The sequence below is a fragment of the Caloenas nicobarica genome, chromosome 2 (assembly GCF_036013445.1).
Source record: "Caloenas nicobarica isolate bCalNic1 chromosome 2, bCalNic1.hap1, whole genome shotgun sequence".
Lineage (NCBI taxonomy): Eukaryota > Metazoa > Chordata > Aves > Columbiformes > Columbidae > Caloenas > Caloenas nicobarica.
The window spans coordinates 21,030,040-21,050,059 of record NC_088246.1 but is presented as its reverse complement, the minus strand read 5'-3'; the positions used below and the strand labels follow the sequence as shown (position 1 = coordinate 21,050,059).

At 36.8% G+C, this 20,020-nt stretch overlaps 1 protein-coding gene across 1 annotated transcript in view; it reads left to right on the top strand.

Moving 5' to 3' along the window:
• PLXDC2 (plexin domain containing 2) overlaps positions 1-20,020 on the top strand; it is a 267,301-nt gene that overhangs the window by 221,834 nt on the left and 25,447 nt on the right. Inside the window, exons 10-12 of the mRNA XM_065629653.1 lie at positions 14,384-14,444; positions 17,334-17,487; positions 18,837-18,875. Coding sequence (XP_065485725.1) covers positions 14,384-14,444; positions 17,334-17,487; positions 18,837-18,875 — 254 coding nt within the window. The remainder of the gene's footprint in view (positions 1-14,383; positions 14,445-17,333; positions 17,488-18,836; positions 18,876-20,020) is intronic.

Sequence of the window (20,020 nt, the reverse complement as noted above, 5' to 3'; positions counted from 1 at the left end):
CTAGCTTTTTCCTACACAAGGACCTATGTCTGTAAAATGCCAGAAACACTTATCATCTGCCTCATAATAGTCACCTGTGTCTGATATTTGGATTTTCTCTTCATTATCTCTGATTTCCCAGCATGTAAAAACTGGGAGAATTCATTAATATTAGATCTGTTTATATCATCTTTTCATGCTTCTGCGAATGTTTATATACTCTGGACATTTGGTATAGCCTGTCTGTTAGAGATGTCATTTTCCAGGAAAATTTTGGAAACTTTAAGGCAACTTTGCTGTTATATTATAGGTTCAATTTGTGCAACTTGCTCACGTTACTGAAATAGTAAGTTCCTTTGGAAACATTTGAAGTTAACTGCCTAAGAAATAAATTGTGTTTATTAACTTTAGAAGAGTTGGCACTGAAATATAATAGAATGGAAATATTATACTTAAATGATCAAGGAATTTTTAAAAGCCAACTTTATACAAAGTTTTGAAAATATTTATATTCAGATTCTGTAGATATTGATGGCTTTGTTTTGATGAACTTCAGGAAAGTCTAGGATTTTGGCAGTGAAGCGATACTGATATTTCAGTGAGTTCAGAAATAAGCAGACAAAGAGCACACTTTTACAATCTGTGCATGCTGGGGACTCAGGTTTTGAATGTGTCTCATGCTTTACCGCACCTCTCAGTCCTTGCAACATCTCTCAGGTTTAGTACGGTACTGTCATCCCAGCACTGGAGATAGGGAACTGGAGTACTGAAAGACTAAGGGCAAGAGTTGTGAAGAGTCTAGATGATAGTTTTATTCAGCTGTCACTGTTGGTACCTATATTCAAATTTCAAGTCCTCCAAACTGGCAGCCTTATCCCAAGGGCACCCAAAAGCCTAACAGTTACATCCACAAGGATGTTTTCCTGGTTTACTTAGTTTTCCAAGGGAAGTTATACAGAATACAAAAGCAGTACTAAAAGTACCTCCTCACTACACTCTGGACTTAAGTATCTAAGAACAAAAAGGTCTCTAGGGCACTTTGTCTGAGGAAACACCTACAGCTCCCTGAGTCCAAGCAGGGCTCAGCAGTGAAGTCCCTGAGCCCCATGAATCTCCTCTGCTCATTATGTGTAGCGCTGCCCTTCACACAACAACAGCATCACAACAATCAGAGAATCCCCTAAGACACAGGAGATAAGTGATCATGGGTCCCCTGAACCCAATTCACCCCGAAGGGTGGTCCATTAGATCTTGAGGTGCTTAAACCTGAGCACTGAAGCTCATAGCTCCTTGCATGGCTCCAGCTCAGAGCAGCTCCGCTATCCTCAGGCAGTGGCTGCCTGGAGACTCAGGGTCAGCTCCTGCCACTGCTTTCCAGGCAGCCCTGCAAAGGAAGAGAGATTTAGCTTTGTGAGTCCCAGTTCACAAAAAGGTCTTGCTCATATTAAGTGCTTAAATGCAGTTTTATCCCTGAAAGTCTCTATTTTCCAGATTATGCATTGAATAATCTAGTTTGAGATCATACCAGTTTATGATATTGACCTGTGGAGTGCAAGCTCCCAGTTTGAAAAGTGACCTGGAACAGGCTGCACAAATTCCAGTATTGGACTTTCTGTGTGCAGTGATGAACCAGGGCACTCCATGCACTCTAAGTGGAGTTATTCTGTCCATGTGTATGTGCACAGCTCCCAGAGCTTCTGGTACTCTTAGGACAATCCTGAGCTATAAAGATGGAAGAATCCCATTTGTGATACATTTCACTTCAATGCTTAATCCCGCATGCCAGCAACAGCAGTCATTGTGTAAAAGAAAAGGTTATGTCTGGTTTTATGGAATGTGTTCTGTGCAAAGTGAAAAATCACAAATGTGTCTGGGAATAGTAGCAATAATGAGATTTAAGTCTTGATACTTCTAATCTTTTATTATGATAATCACTGTTCCTATCTAAGCAGGTAATAAAGAAACAAGTTGTTTTGCATTCCACACTGATTAACTGGAAAGAGGGGGAAGGGAAAAATCTTTAGGCACTGCAGTTCTTAAGAAAACATTTTACAGTTGAAATATGAAATGGCAGTTTTCCACAATGCCCTTACGGTAATTGAAATAAAAAATTGTCGCATATTATTTGTCTTCTGAACTTCTGGGCGAGCTTGAAATGTCTTGTTTGTTTATTCTTCCTTTAGAAAGAATTTGGAAACATATTTAGTTAACTTTCAAATCTGAGTTTATGTCTAGAAATTTTTAATATCAGGAAGAGGAAAAAGGTTAGATTTTCTCTTTGTTTCTTGTTATGTATGTCCCAACTGACAAGACCTATTTTCATAAAAAATATGTTGAGTGAAATATTGTAGTATAACAGTCTTATGTAATCTAAAATATTTATCGGCTGGGCAAAGCATCACCCATAAGAATTCCAAAGGAAAAAAAAAAATCTTACTATCTGACTACATAAAACTCCTCATGCACCAGTGAGCTTGGTGTCATCTGCAAATTTGCTGAGAGTGCACTCAGACTCAATGTCTATATCATTGACGAAGATATTAAACAGTGCTGGTCCCAGTACAGACCCCTGAGGGACACCGTTTATCACCGGTCTCTATCTGGACATTGGGCCATTGACCACTACCCTCTGGATGCAACCACCCAGCCAGTTACTCATCTACCGAAAAGTCCACCCATCAAATCCGTGTCTCTTCAATTTAGTGAGAAGGATGTTGTGGGGGACCGTGTCGAAGGCCTTACAGAATTCTAGACAGATGACACCTGTAGCTCTTCCCTTCTCCACTGATGGAGTCACTCAACCATAAAAGGCTACTAGGTTCGGTCAAATGCTTGCTTGTAAATAATCCTTGGTTTTAACAATTTGAGGGTTTAATTTTCCTTGTTTGTTTGCTTTAGGGACATTACATATTTCAATTCCAAATTAAAAGATGGGAGGAAGACTTGCTGATTTATACTCAGGCTGTTTTTATCCCAACACTGTTTAACTGACAGTAGTGTGCTGTTATTACAAAATTGGCCACAGTATCTTAGCCATTGAATTACAAAATTAAAAAATGAGACATTTGTATGGATTAAGCAAACCACCAGAGGGAGCATATATAATCCAATCAGTGTAATAGATTCATATACAAATGACAAGGAAAATCTCATTTTAAATGCTTTAGAAGGGCTAGACATTTAAAATATAGTGTATTCCATAAAGTATATTCCATTTTATCAATGTGTAAAACTTCATTAATTTGCTGATCATCCTGCTGCTTCAGGCAATGCAAAAGAAATATGCCCAGATTCTGCTTGTGTATAGAATTTGTATTCCACTCCATCCGGAGTGGCTTTACATGAAAACATAGCAGAGTCCTAACACCCGGGTCTTAACAAGGTGATTCTTGAATTAGGTCAAATTTACCCTGTGATAAATGAAAAGTAATGTCAGTCCCATTTTTCTAACTTGTGTACTGTTTCTTTGCCAATTATGGAGCAATCATATGGAAAATCTGAGACGTAGAAATTCTGGCCCTTTTACAGAGTTTGTTCTGATTAAAATCCAACATACTTTTCTTCTGTTTTAAAAGTCGTGTTGAGACAGCAATTGGTCTTTTTAATCTAGTGCAACAAATGTATCAAGAATGAATGTGTAAATTTGTCAGCCCTGATACTTTACTGGTAAGGAGGATACGATAACTAGATCTATACTTTATTGAGCAGAAAATTGCTCTACACTCAACTTCTTCAAATCCTTTCCAAGCTGCTCGGTCTTAATTGACAAGCTAGTTTGAAAGCATGAACTGCAAGAAACTGTTAGGAAATTAGCATTCAATAATTGAGAATTTTGTATGCGTGGCAAGCCTGATGGGAGTAAAGCAAGAAAGGAAAGTGGCACAGAAGAAACAAAGCATTTTCTCAGGCCACAGTGAGCCCAGCGATTATATTGTTTGATGAAAGAAGCCTCACAAGATCATAGTAGTAGATATTCTCAAGTGGGAAGGCAGTTCTGTTTAGAAGACAGTGTAAGCTTCAGTGAGCCTGAAGGTACATTTAAAAATACATAACGATAAAGATGTACGTATCAGTAAAATGTACATAACGGTACCTTTAAAAGTGCTTTTATGGAATGTATATGACCCTGAGCTCTTAACATGTTTTATTGAAAGTTAGCCTGCAGGCAGATGAACTAACTTTTTGCTGAGTTTGATACATGGATAAATACTGGATAAATAGCCTTTCTATGTTCTAGGATATGTTTGTGGAATTTGTTAGTAGCTGGATTCTATGGAATTATTGTGGAATTTCTGTAATTCCCCTTGATTAATACAAATAAACCTAAGAAGTTCAGTCTCTAAACAGAACCCTTGTGAAGGTGCGGTAGTTTTCAGAGGCCTAGGACACATCAGAACAAGACCAGCCAATTCACTAGATACAGTGTGGGACCCGCTAGAGTAGAATCATCCCCTTGCATAGTTCAAAGCTGATATCCTAAAATGGATACATACTGCCTGAGAGCTATGTGGAATATCTTTTCTGGGCAAACACTTGAGTTTTCTCCTTCACTAGTAGAACTTTGGCTTATGGCCTTCATTCCTTGAGTTTCATCTTTCCAGATGTTCTTCTGCAGTGTCCTTCTTTCTGCTTACTGATGTTCTTAGCAGACCCAAGCTAGAGAATAAAACTATCTCTATATTACCGTTAATAGATTTGATATCTACCCAAATGAATTTAAATCCTGTTTTCATACAGAAACTAGCCAGTTCTCTTACAGCTGCAGCAGTCACACGCTTTTACATATGTATGCTTTGTGTTTTACTGAGTAATTCAGAACAACATGAGGACAACAGTTATAACTGATGTAGATCTTTAAGAAACGCAAGGCTGGGTTACAAAACTTTAAATTATTTCTAGAAAATAGGCAGAAGATTGCTACAGTTCTCATTACTCTGAAATCCTAATATTTTTATTGAAATATTTTCTATGAACTCCTGAACCTGAAGACTGGGAAGCATTTCGAGGTTTCTTAAACTAGATATAAACACAGTGATTTATTTAGGCCACATCACTCACACCACTCATATATTATATTTGTGTTTCTTACCATATCATTTGCCTTTCAGAATATGAGATTGGTTTCACTAGCTATTGTTTCCCTTGCCAGAGGTGTCTTCTGGAGCTTAGAATCTCTGATCATTATCTACCATCCAAGTTTCTGTGGTATCCAATTTTGCAACACAGCTTGGCCAATACATAGATATCGCAGTCAATACAAAAAGGACAAGTGCCTGGGCTGTTTTAAGACCTTAATGCAAACTCTGTCTCATGTAGTTCTATCATATACATCACATTCCTAAAGTGTTTTATTATTAATGCAGGAAGTAGTTATCAAAGTTACAGAGGACAGTCAAGCACTTAAATCTCATCGAGAGGAGGGAAAGTGGGCTTCCATCTGTCATTTATACCTTTGAGAATTTTTAATTTTGCTGATTAATTTTGAAGGAAGATCATAAAATCTGTGTTTAATTTCCATGTTTTCAGTTTCACAGATGCACCTAAGGTACCCTAGTGATAAAACACTAGATAAATAGGCGGGTAGCATAGCTCTTTTCTGTAGAAACTTTTTTTGCAATTCTTTCACATACTAGTAACATTTTATTCTTCATTATTTTGTTAGAGCAATAAGATGAAACCACAGTCAGTCTTTGATGAACTATTTATATCTAGAACTGCAACTTCTGTGCCAGTAACAGAGCAAAATCACAATAGAGTGAAGTTCAGACTTAATTATACATCATTTGTTTATCCTGAGTGCTATAGCCATAATAGTGGGTATTGCCCTGCCTTATAAAACAGGCATTCCCTCTGAGATTAAACTGTCATTTACTGGCAGAACTGCACCATGTTCCATCACACAGCAGCCACGAATTCTGTTCTGATTGGTTTCATTTTCACTTGTTCATTTCTTACGTTGATAGCTACTACCAGAATGTTTGAATTCAAACATGTTCCTATTTCACTGGTGAAATGTGACACTTGACTGTGAAAGGGATCCACAGACAGATGCTTCAGAATGCAATTTATATGTATCCTAGATATTTTATGAAAATTGACCCAGATTTCTGGTCATCGTCCTGTGCCATGAGATCGACGTTCCCAGGACTGAGTTTCTACACCAGGCATTATAGCCTGACTGATTCCCAAATGTCTCAAATGGTGGTCTAATGTAACTATTAGAATTTAATTGTATAATCAGAAGAATGCAAGGTATAAATATCAAAGAAAACAGGCTTTCCTGATAACAAATTAACAACATGCTCACGCATTACACGGGGTAAATAAAGTATAATGCAAACCAGTTAGGATGTTAATTTGCATGGTACAGTAATGTGATATATAAGTAGATGATGCTTAGGTGAATACAGAACAGAAATGATAACAGAAAAAATAAGATAGTTACTTAAACACAAGAGTAAAGATTACTTCAAAAACACCAACAGGGAAGTTAGTGGGTAAGGCAGAAATTTTACCTATGTTGCCTGAATTCAGAGACAGACCTTCAAGAAGGTTTTGACATCTGCAGGTAGGAAGCTGCTCCGTATGAGCACAGGTTTAAAGACAGAGGAATGCAGTCAGGGTCTCAAACTCCTCCTTGGTTGTCTCACTATAATATAGCGTCGCCTACAACAGCTGGACAACTTGGGAATTTTTTTCTTTACCAACAATGACATATTAGAAAACACACAGATTTGACCAACCCAAGCCTTGTGACAATTAGTCAGATAAATTCAGTTACAGAAAAAACTTCATTAATGGATTAGCAAAAATAATGATTGTGCAGTAGGTGTATTTTGCCCAATAGGCCTTCTTGGCAGAACATTAATTTAGTGAAGAATAAGGTATCAGATTCTCTTTCATGTCTGAGATGAATTTAATTTGTAGTTCCTGACTTCTTCCTTGACTGTTGGAAGGTGGTATGTTCTGAGAAATGAGTTGCTGTGTATCTTTTATCAAATATTTGGATGTTCATATTACAGAACCCAGATACCACATCCCCATTATATCTTAAATTGCTGGGCTAGATAATAATTTTCTCAACTGCCCCTTTCTTTCTTTATTCCAAGTGTTTATAAAAAGTGAAAGAACAGAAACTGAGAACAAAACATTTCAGATAACCTCCAAGATTAGGACAGAAATTCAGGAAACATCTGTGGAGACAGGCAGCCCAGGTTATCACACCTGACTCTAGGGTACTTTATAGGATGAATGTTAATGTACTCTTGTGGAAGCATTAGTTTCCTTCCCTTCATATAAGCACCCAACCCACTGCATTACTGTGGAGAAATCTGTCTTCCACCAATTTTGTGACCCTCACTCTTCCTTTCCTCTGCTATCATTACAAGGGAAGTAAATAAAACAAGGAATTAAATAAATCAAGTATTTTTAATAGAATAAATCAAGATTATTTTAATTGAAAGGTTTTGAACTAGATCAAATTTTCTTTTCCTTTACTTTTTCTGTTTCACTGAAATATAATGCAGAAAGGCAGTCCCAGTTAGATTTGCTTAATGGTCAGTTCAGCAGTCATACAAAACCATCACTTGTATAGCTGTAGTTCATCTTCCCATACCAAATGTTATTGATATAGGATCACTTGCTAATCAAACAGAGCCTATGAAGCTTCCTGGGCACTGGAAAATGATTGTCTGTGCCATTAAGTAGTCATGATGTTCCCTAATGTGATTTCAGTCCATGTCCAGGACCACTATCCAGAATTGTTCCCAGGCATGGTGCAGGAGTTGGACTGTTCCAGGAATTATTCCCAGTTGGCAGTTTATGTGCAGCATCCTTCTTTTTGAGGTTGAAGGAGTTTGCTTGTTCAGACATAGGCCATTCTGTGCCAGCAGTCTTCAGTGCCAAGGAACATTTCTGGATGTGTTCATTTTACTAGTAAAGAAACAGCCAAAATGACCACGATAGTCTTAACTGCTTTCCAGAAGTGCTAACCTCTTATGGTTGTCCTCCTCAATATAACTTGAACATCACAGAAATCATATTTGTCTTGTAGCCTCCTAGATATCACTCTTTAAGGAAGTGCAATAAATGAAAAGTCGATTATGTTAGCATATTATTTTAAATTTTGCATATTGCTATACACATGCTCTTATGCAATGTTGCCAGAAATTTTTATTTAGACAAACATGGAATCCACATGTATCTTCATAAAATTTGGATAATCTGAGATTAAGACCGGCTAAGGTAAACTGTTCAATTTCTCCACATGATCTACTGGTTCTCTAGAGCATACTTATTTTGTCAGTCTTTCCAGTCACCTTAAACTGTGGAGACTCTAACATTTCCCTGTAGGAGGTATTCCCAGTTTCAGAGAAATAAACAGTTTTTTCAGCATTCTCCCTAAATATCAAAGATTTTTTTGTGCGCCATTAAATTTTTAGTTCCCTCTCTATTCAGTTCTATTAACTCCTCCAATATCTGTATTATCGTATAGCATTAATGAAACCACTTGCTTACCACCAGATATCATAAGAAATATTGATATGTACAATTAATGAAGAAATTGATGAACCCCAACTGTTCTGTAATTCTTTGGTAATTTGTTTTGCAGATTGTTCTTCCTGAATGTTGATTTCAGAATTTCACAGACTTTTAGATAAAAAATGGGATGCAAGGAGAATACTAATTTGGGACACAACTTTCTGAACTTTGAGTTTGTTTGAACAGAACCAGTTACAGGTTGATTTACGTCCTTCTTTTTAGTTGCTCTCTAGCTCCTTCTCCTCTTGTATCTCATGCTTCCTTTGACTTCTTACACTTCAGAGTTGTAAATGAGAGATAACAGGAGCACTAATCTAGCCTAACAAAAACATCACTTCTCTTTCTAGCAGCTCAGATGCTGATGCCCACTAGTACTGAAACAGCCATGTTATGTATTGCACGATTGCTGGGGGTTCATGTCTGATAACAGAAATGTGAACAGTTCTATTTCATACTATCTCCACTTTGATCCTGTCCCAAGGACTCTACTACTTGTTAACATTATCAGTGGGTTTTTTATACAGGAGCAAAATCGCTGTAAAAGCCAATGAATAAAAAAGGAAGCTTGGCCAATGTGTAAATGAGATCTGTGCCTTGGTGCATGCCACCCAAGACTTGATGTTTTTCAATTTCATTCTCAGTTCTGCGATTCATATGTCTGGGAGTTCTATGGGAAGCATAGGAGATGTGAATTAGTCTGTGCTTGTCTTTTTTTCAGAAAATCTCGGCTTAACTCTAGATTTTGTTACAGAATTCTGTGTTATCTCAGCTTGTCATTTCATGGCTCCTATGCTCTATTTCCTCAACTCTAAAGTGGAAAATGAAATATTTTATCCAAAGGTAACCTTCATATTTTTATTTTAAAAATAAGAGACAAAGCAACAGATATGTGAGGCTAACTGTACTTCTGAGGTTGTCAGTGTAAAGGACTATAAAGCAGCTTTCAAAATACAGCTGGCCACTCATGTTTATTTATTTCACCAGAAGGAAATGTAACATGTCATATTGTAAAAAAAAAAAAAAAAAAAAAAAAAGTAAGATCATGGAAGCATCCACCCTAAAATTAAAAAGATCATTTTGGATATAAGAGTTCAGACAATCACATAAAGGTAAGAAAGGGGATTAATTGTGCTGGTTAGGATCACTAAGCAGACTGTAAATAAACCCAGTAGTGCTTCAGAACTCCTTGCCTTGAACCCTGAGTAATTACTTGTGTGCAAAACAGGTAGCAGTGCCAACAGATCAGAATTCTCTGCTAACTTCTGTTGCTATAGGCGCTTTATACCCACTTTGTGCAGGTATAAAGGCACAAAGGCAAAGGCAGTGGGAGAATGTGATCTAGTATCAGAGACGAATTTCGGTGTGGCCCCTTCCCAAGAACACATTTGATTGTTATTATTTTCTGCTGATTCTGGTGGAAATTCTGCCACCATAATTGCATAAATTTGACTCTAAGGCTCTCCTCTTACACTTTCTTTTTCCTTCTAGCTATTCAAAGCAGGACATTTAACAAAAGCTTTCTTTTTATTCTTTATCTGCTTTTCAGCATGTTTCCTTTGTTGTTGTAACTGACATTAAGACTATAGAAAATATCCTCCTTTTCTTCTTTAATCAGAACTCTGCCAAGCCTCACTTTAACTAGGATTTTTTCCTTTCTTTCTAGTTGAATTGGAAATAAAACTGACTTCTTTTAGCATACTTTTATTCTTAGGCTCTTCCAACCACAAGAGTTCCCTATGGGAGTCCTTATTTCCTACTGCCTATTCATATGTTGTGTCAGTTACAAACATTGAGTCTTACTCATGTTCAATCTTTTACTTTAAAATAACAGCCTTTTGTTTTTTTCTTTAACGCCTTTTCGCTTATCTGTTTACATTATATTGCAGAAGTACTTTACAGAACCTGTAGCTATATTTATCAAAATTTTCCATCCCATAAAATTGTGGAACCATTGTCAGGTTGAAGATTGCCTGTTGAAATTTATGCCACTCTCTTATCATCTTTATCATCACCTGAATGTTGTAAATTTTGAGAGGCACGCTATGTTAAGACAATGATGGAATTCAATGCTGCAGATATGGATATGCTGCACTGAGCATTAACTATGCCTTAGTAATTAAATTTGAATTTTTCAAAAGCATTAAGATAGTATAGGCTCTTTGTAGTACTGTATGTTTTAAATCCTTGTATTAACAAATCATCTTAGTTATTCTTACCTTATGTTGCCAAGATGGGAGCAGATCTTCTTCTAACAATCTAAATTGTCATCCTATTCTGAAGTACACTTTAATTAAGCAATACGTTTAAGTAAAGGACCAACAGAGACCACACATTATGCTGGAATTCGGATATATGATTAGGTATATTGAGCTAGATGCTAAGCACAAATACCATTCAAATACCTTATGAATTCATACCACAGTCACTCACAGTGACACTTCACATGAACTTCATAAGTGCTTCAGGCTGTGATAAAATTCTGCATTTGTGACAAGGAAAAGTGGAAAATAACAAAGGGAGAAAATAGTCTTTTCCCAGACAGCACAATTGACTAGAAAGTGATATTCAGAGCCTGTTCTGCAGTAAAGGAAGGTGAAGCCAGATCAAGCACAAAGATAATGCTTTTTTTCCTCCAAAAATCACTCGATGGTTAGGTTTTTTTCATTTAGACAAAGTTCAAAGCTTCCGATATTTTTATTTTTAAAAAATATATTTTTTATATATATATATATAACTTCCTATCTCCCTCAGCTTGGAAAAAAAATCCACTTTAAAATGTTCTAATACTTTTTTTAGTAAGTCAAACAACCTAGCAAGTGTCTTAATCTTTTCCTGATGTGATGGGCTTTCCTTAGTGGTTAAAGGCAGAAAAGAGTTCTGTCTGTTCAATTTTCTATTTAATTATCCAGGTTAACCTTTTATTTAGAGGAGTTAATGAATATTTTAACTGAGCTGAGTAATTACATGATATTTAAGAAATCATTTCAGATTTCTGAAATGCCCTTCAGTTGCCAGAAATTCATTCTTCATACGCTTTTACAGATATCCTGGCAAAACACAGCTAGGGAATAATTGATTTAAAGGACACGTGTTGTGCATTTTAATACTCTTGTTTTATACCAGCTCAACCTGGTGAAAAGATTTGTCCATCCAGACTTTGTCTCTTTCTTTCTCAATAATTTTCCATCATGTTTTTAGATTTTACAGGTTAAACTTTGATGAATTTTCCATATACAGGATATCTGATTTGTTATTGTTATTAATCCTCATTGAACTCTCTTAAGAGAGCAGAAAAGAGTTTCACTTCATGCACTGAATGGACACTTCTTGTCATTTAACTATTCTCTGCTAAATAGAGGTAAATGGCATCTGGTACATGTCATGACATCTCCATCTCCTTTCTTCCTATGTACATTTCACTGAAAGGATTCTGACATCTTTCATGCTACCCAGATTCAGCTGCATTAGTTATACCAAATCATCATTGCTATATGTGCAGACTTTAATTCTCCCTTTGCTCTCTGAACCAAGTTCCACACAAATCCTGGATTTGCTTACATTTCATTAATGTCCCTATTCTCATTTCTTAGAACATCTTTGTTATTGCTTTGCTAGGAACTGGTTTTGGTCATCACTCGAAAATAACATTGTCATAAAATGGCCATGTTGACAGATGGCATAAATGCCACACGTAATCAAATCTGCCCCAGTGTTTTAATGGCAACAGGGAATTATCACCATGATACTAGATGAAGCTCTTAAAAATGCAATCAGCAGAGTGGGTGGTACACTGAAATGGCAGTTTCCAGAATTCTAAATCAATGATGGAGCAATGATAGTACCTGCTACAGCTGATATCTCATTGACACATGCCTCAAAGGAAGTTTACAAACAGGCCGGAACCTTTCCAGTTCGTGATAAAGCTGATTTCTGATATTAATTCACCATTGGATCCATAGAAAAATTTAAATAAACAGTGTCCAGGGTTTAATGTCTTTTTTCAAGGTAGGGTCGCCTGAAGAGTGTCTCAGATGTTTGAAAGAGCCATTCCAAGTCGTTGCATGTTGCATTCAGTTTTTGGTGGTTTGCTGATTCCTTTTGAAGTTCTTCAAACTTTAGAGAAAAGTAGGAGAGATGAGACTTCAAAAAAATATGTTCTATTCATACCTGGAATGTCATGTCATCATTTCTTTCAGCTTAGCAAGGTCCTTCTTGTTCTCTCAAGCATTCATGGGGACAGAACACTTCAAAGATGGGGAGGCAGCACTGAGCTCCCAGCATAGCACAAATTCACTCACCCTTCAGCAAGAAGAAAAAGGTCTTTACTGTAGCCTTTATTCCCATGCATTGGGAAAAGGTCTCTGGATTTCTCTGGAATGCATTTCTGGTTTGGACATCTTTTTTCTTCACTGCAGTATGTTTTTGGAAAAGTCAGTTTCTATAGAGTGAGTGATAATTGACACCTGTTAGTGTTGGAGCATTTTTTTAGTAACACTGCAACTGATGGAATGTGGATTAGTGCAAGAACAACTAACAAGAAAATCAACATTTTCTCAAAACCTTTTGTCGAAGACATTGTAGATTCTGCTCAGAATAATTATGTGGAGAAGTTAATTATACCAAGTGTGTTGTTAACTTTGTTTTCACTCTCTCGTAACATCCTCTCCTACTACAAAGATGATTCCACTGTTCCATTCTTACAAACGCACCTGTTTTACCTCGGATGAAGTAGGGCAGTACTTAGTATGTCTTGGCATCTTCAATTCATTGAGAACAAAAAATGACCCCATAAATAAAACTAACCATAACAGTGGCCATGTATGCTTGCCCAGCTTTATTAAAAGACAATGAGAAAGTTATTTGCTGTACAGTCAGATAAATTATGACCATGGATGCCAACTGACAGCATCCCATCTCATAACACACTACTACAATAATAAAATGCAGAAAACTAAAGAAAAACAAACAAATAAAAATTTAAAACCCCTAACTGGGGAGAATCAAGGTTGGACATCATAGTTTAGTTATTTACTTGTCATTTTAATAATATTTTCTGTTTGTAATGCTACTTGCTGCCTAGGAAACCCTAAGTTACTGTATAAACCCTGATAACACTCTTGTGAGATGGGGATTGCCAGGGGAATTATTATATTAAAGCATTAGAAGGTCTTTAAAATTTCTTCACTACATATTGCAAATGAGAAAGGATATTGCAGGCAGGTTATTACCCTCATCTAATTTGATAAGAAATATGCATGCAACCTAAGTTTTCTGCAGCGAGTGAGGAGGTAGATGCAACTGTATGGTATTCTCTAATTGTTATGAAGGCTGTTCAGAGGAGCTCTTATCTAAATCTGTGAACATTGTTCACATCATTATGTGTGTATCTTGATGTCTCAGATCACCTTGCCTGATAAAAGCAGTGACTGGTTCGCTACATCCTTTGTGGGATTAAATTTTCCTGACTAAGAAGTCTGGACAGAAATAATTAAACCAATTTATATCCATATGGCTGACATCAAACTTAAAAATGCTATGGTTCAGTGCAGTCTTAAGAATAATTATCCAGTGGAAGGGAAACATTCCTATTTCAAAACTATGAAATAAAATAATAAAAAAGTAAAACCACCTAGAAAAATAACTCATTCATTGAAATGCCTTTCACTGAAGTGGATTAAATGATTGACTCATATTGCAAGCAACAGCCTCTTGAATAAAAGTAATACCACATAAATCATATGGATTTTAAAATAAACCACATTGTTTACTTATTCTCTCTGTCATTCTCTTCCTCTCCCTTCCTTTCTTCTTGTTCTCCTTCTATTTCCATCTGGACAACTCCTATCTATGTCATCATTTAAAGATGCTCCAGTGGATTTGACCGTCACCGGCAAGATTGGGTAGACAGTGGCTGCCCTGAAGAGGTATGTGAGTAGTTTACATCGTCAGCCCATCAGAGGCCATTTATACACTTACAATGCTTTTGATTAAATTCTTCATATCATGAAGCATGGTTTCAAGGCCAAAGATGTGCTATATTTATCTTTATCATTCAGTAGAAATACTGTAAGGCATAATAAAGAAAAATAGGCTAAGCAGTTTATGTCCCCATTTCAGAGAATAAAATGGACACAAAATAAAAATACTTTAAATAAAAAATAAAAATACCAGAAAGCCTGCCCTAAAACAATGTCCCTTCATTGTTTTTCACTTAGATCTCTGAATCTTGCCAGAAAAAGGGGAAGAAACTGTGATGTTCCTCAAAGCAGAAAAGCCTCTGCCAGAGCAGTCTCAAGTGCAAAACAGGCATTTCATGACTTCATTTTGCTTATGAAAACTGGCCAAATAATTTAGTACAAAACAAATTACATAGATTAATTCAAATATTTTTTAAATAAGACAGAAACACAAACCAAACCAAACCAAAGCAAAAAATCCTGCAAGTCATTTGGATGTCCTTTCCTGGAGAGGCAGTGAGAGAACAAGAAAGATATCTGACTGTGGTAGTGGTGTGCTGTCAAACAAGGACTACAGGCCTTTTCTCAAAGAGGTACTGGGGGTACTCCTGGACCAGAGCCATTCATTTTTAATATCTTACTGCTGGTTCTTTCCCAATATGCTCCCTTTAGGAGGCTTTTTGCTTTGAGGGTTCTTTTTTGTTGGTGATTTTTTTTTCATTTGGGAAGTGTGGTAATAGGAACAAATTAATTTATGATACTTTAAATCTCCTGATGGTCATAAAAAGCAGTTACTTTTCCATTTTGGATTAAAGGGCTACATTCTGTTATGAGTTTCAGCAACATAGCCCTTCTGAACTGTAATGTCTGGTAAAACCAAGGGCAAAATGTAGCCCCAGGTGTCTAGTTAGAATGTTTTATTCTCAGAAGTAGCAAAGAGAAGCAATGATATAAATCCTGATGGAATTTTTTTCTTATAACTGTAATCGCAAAATAACTGCATCCTACATACTGCCTTGTTACCTGGGCTTGGACCTTCAGCTTTGCAGTTTGTAAACTCATGATTTAAGAATGGAATTTCTGTGAGATTTTTGTCTGTGGAGGACAGTATTTCAACATGAAATAAAAGGTACTGGGAGTACTTGTTGTTATAGTGCACAACCTTTGTATTGCTTTAATCCAGATCAAAATTAGCTAGGACTCAGATGTGCCTGTAGATCAAACTCATTTTCACCGGAGGCCACATCAGCCTCGCCATTGCCTTCAAAGGGCCAAATGTAATTTTAGGACTGTATAAGTGTAGCTACTCTTGATATGGCCCCCGGTGAAGATGAGTTTGACGCCCCTGCTGTAGATTAAGTTATCCAAATCCCACTGTCTGCATGACAGTGGCATCCCGTTCTGCTGCTTCTTTCCTGTTCCAACACAACTGGTGCTACAAGGCTTAGTACATGATCTGAGAGGAAATTATTGATATACTAAGCGTATCTGAGAAACTAGTAGTTTGATTTGCACGGTTTCAGGGTACTTGATTGCTGCTCACAGTCCAGCTTTCAGGCTCTCTGGAGAAGAAGCAACGGCTGACTTGGCACCTTCCAGAATGATGCCTGAGCTGACTGCTGGAGTTCAATGAAGGATCAATAATTAGCATACAGAGGTTAATTTTAGAGGCATTCATTCAAGATAGTGAATAATGAGGATTCTCATAGCAATGTTTCCTTCTTTGTAATATAGATTTTGAGCTAAATTTTCAAGCTAAAATATGAAGTAATTTAATGAATAGTTATATTGCAGGTACTGAAACCTTTTTTAAATGTAATATATATTGTTTCTTGTCAAACAAAGGACAATAAAATACCCATACATAATAAAAGTATGACAACACTCACTGGGTTTTGACAGATGCATCTCAATAAAATGAAGAGGCTTTGCGGGATTCCACTTCTCATTAAAATGAATGGGGACAGCAGGAATTACAGGCAGTTCCCATATTTTCTGCTGGGTAATTGTATGTATTTTCCTGACAAACTGTGTGATCCATGAAAGAAAATATTCATTACACCTGCAGAATTTTAAAAGTGTCCAGAAATTTAAAAAAACCCTCAAGATTTGTATTGAAATATTTGCGCATGAAAATAGAAGTTAAATAATTATATGATGGTGAATATTATTTATGGTGGACTAATATAATCATTTTTATTATTATTATTTTTATAGTTGATATTTTAGAACATTTATATTTTATATAATAATTGTTATATTGTATATACATGTAATATAGGAAATTTTAATATTGTATGGAATTCATAGGTATATAGTGAATGTGTTTCTCCATAGTGTGGTATATAAATATTCTATAAGCTGAATACGTGCACACAGTTTACACACATATGCATATTCTCCTGTGATAACTGCATGTAAAGCCTAATTAAATTCTCCAATTAACTACACATTACTCACTAGGAAGAGCTACAAGTCCCACATACTTTTTTAACATGTCTTATGGCACTCAGACCAATAGCAGTGAGCATTCACAATAGTAGAGTGAAAATTTGAATTATAATCTTAGATGCTAGAATCTGATTGTGGGAAATAAAGTTTGACATTCAGGGATGACTTTGAAGCCTTTTCATTAATAATTGAGCATTGTAAGTTTTGCAGCTAAATGAAAAATTTATGTTGCTGAATGCTATGTAGAGCACTTCAAATGAAAAAAAAAAAAAGCTCTTGAAATTCCTTGATTTAGTGTTTCCATTTTCATTCTTTTTATCCCGACAGCTTGTCCATGCTTAAATTCTTCAGTGACAGTCCCCACTGAGAATTAATTTTCTCTTCGTTTTTCTTGTTTCCCAACAGTCAAAAGATAAGATTTGTGAGAAGAATATAGACACAACCGAAACATCTCCGTACTCCAGCACCGCCCTTCTGCCAACCACCACAAAGTTCAGAGTTTTAACAACCACCGGAGGATCCACCACTTCCCACCTGCCAACGAGCCTGCCCACAGAAGGTGAAGTGTATACACTGCATTATTCTATTGCACAAACACATCATCTACAAATCTAAATTAATTTTCTTTTCCTTTGAGTATGTGTTCTTGTTGACCTTTTGTCTTTGGGGCAGTGGAAGTAGTGGGGAATTTCAGTCAAGGCAATATCTGCTACTGCTTTTAAGCTGCAACTCATTTTGACAACAGTGAAGGGGACGAGTGCTGGATGAGGGGGCAGTGCTTGGGGTGCGTGGATAAGCCAGGCAGATTTCTGGACAACTTATGGTTACAATGAGTTGTTCACGTTCCTTTAACCATCAGGCCATACTCCAAAACCTGTTGAAATAGAAGATGGAGAGAGCCCTGCTAAAGTTAGTGAAGAAACTTCCATCACAGACGTAATTAGTTTGGAACCCCTTTGGCTATTCCGTTTAGCCAGGTGAAAATTAGAGATAAACCAAATTAAAAACATCTTTGAAATTTGCCTGTTTACATTTTTTTCAGTCAGTTGACACTGTTCTTTTCAGGTAGTGCTCACTGTTGTGAAGTAGTTTCTCTAGGCTTCTGAATGGAATTAACTGGGTAAGCGATGGTGTGTCAGTTCCCACCCTTGTTCCACTGGCTGCTTCCGTCTTGCCTTTCTGTGGTTGAGATGTCCTGCTTTCATCTTTCTGGGGACAATTCAGCTGGGTAGAAAAGCTAATCCAGACTAATCAAATAGCATCTTACCATCTATAAAAGGGAGGGAAGTTTTCTGTTAGATTTCTATGTTAACACAAGAAAAGTTATTAGGCACAGGCAGAGTTTTCAAGCAGCTCGTGACAGGAAAATTTGAACTGAAGGTATTTCAAGATGGGAATCTACTGATAAGAAAGGCTGATTTTCTTTGCAGCAAGAGAAGTTTAGAAACTGTCAGTGCAGGATTTGGACTGCATTAGCAGCATTATTCCTTGGCATTTTGTGCATTAAAGCTCACAAAAAGAACAGGAATATGGAAATAAATAGGACTTTAAAATGGTAGACCTTTTCATGATCCTTAGAAGAGGAATTAAGTCATTGGTTTATTGTCATATATTGGTTCATATAGTACTTAGTAAGACAGAATGCTCAAGCTATGTATGAACATGTAAAACAAATAAATTGTTTGTGAATGTTATGAAGCAGACCCATATTTACCAGTATTTTGAATCCTCCTTCACGCTGCAACATTCTCATAAATGTTTTTTTAGTAGCAAGAAAATAAAGTGTTGCTCATTAAGAAATAATTTTCTAATTGTGAAAGTTCTTTGACACTAGAAAGTCATTCCTAAAATTACTCATGACCTAGAAAAATGCATTTTCCTACAACTGACTTTGAATTTCCTTTATAGATGACACCAAGATAGCGCTGCACCTAAAAGACAGTGGAGGTAAGAGATGATTTTTTTTGTCTGTAAAGAATGTCAGTAGTTTGTCAAATTATACTCCTCTGAACTTCATTAATCAAAATCAGACTGTAGAAATAGCTTTTACCAGACTCTCAAAGGACTTCAGCCTTCCACATCTATGTCAAACAGCAGCAGGGTAAATAAGCTTAGCAACTGCTCAGTAAATTAAACATTTACAACTCTCTTTACAACTCTTTAATAAAACAGCAGGTTTAATTAACTTCCAAACATGGCCATGCTAAGTAAATTTTAAACTGTATTAACTGTATTATAATACAATATTATTTAACTATATTAAGAGAAGATATGATGCTAGTTCTAAATAATAATACTGTGTTATGAACTCATTTGTAGTAGAGAATTATTACATGACATTTCATTAATAAACATATCATTTTTATATCTGTGTCTCTCTGCTAGCAGAGATCTTGTATTTCTCTATGCGTGTTCCCCAAGGAAGTTAATAAGATCATCTTGTCCTACTGGTAAAGGCCTCTGTTAAATGAGGTTCTGCAGGGGACTCCTTTTGTTATCTTCATTGTGAGTTCAAGGACTGAGACCTGAGGTTTGTTCCTTCTGCCTTTGAAGCTGATGAGAATTTTGTTGTTAGTTAGAACAGGACTAGATCACTAGATCTAGTCTGGATGTGTACTCACTGCTGATGCAGAGCTTGCTTAGGAGAAGGGAAAGATTTAGGTTGTTTTCTACAGGCTTCAGAATGGTCTATCAAAGCAGAGGATGATTTGCTGAGCAAATTGATATACATTCTATTTCTATTCATATAAAGGGGAGTATTATTGGCTCTATTTGCCTTTCCTCCAGGCAGGGAGCACCGAGCTTCCCCCAGGGGCAGGGGAACCAGCAGCAATCGTGGCAGCAGGAATGGACTGGGCATGGTGTGAGACCACCAACACAGGGGCAGCAGCCAGGGTCAGCCTCAGACTACCGACCATCAGCCGAGTCTGCAGAGACAAGGCAGGCCTGGGGTCAAGGCAAGAAGCCAGGTTGGCAAGGCAAGGCTGGGAGCGGCGAGGGAGCAGGAGAGGCACAGGGGCCAGCAGCACAGCTCAGGCAAGGACCAAAGGAAGCAGCTCCCATCAGCAGTTCCAGAGAAGGTGAAGTGATGA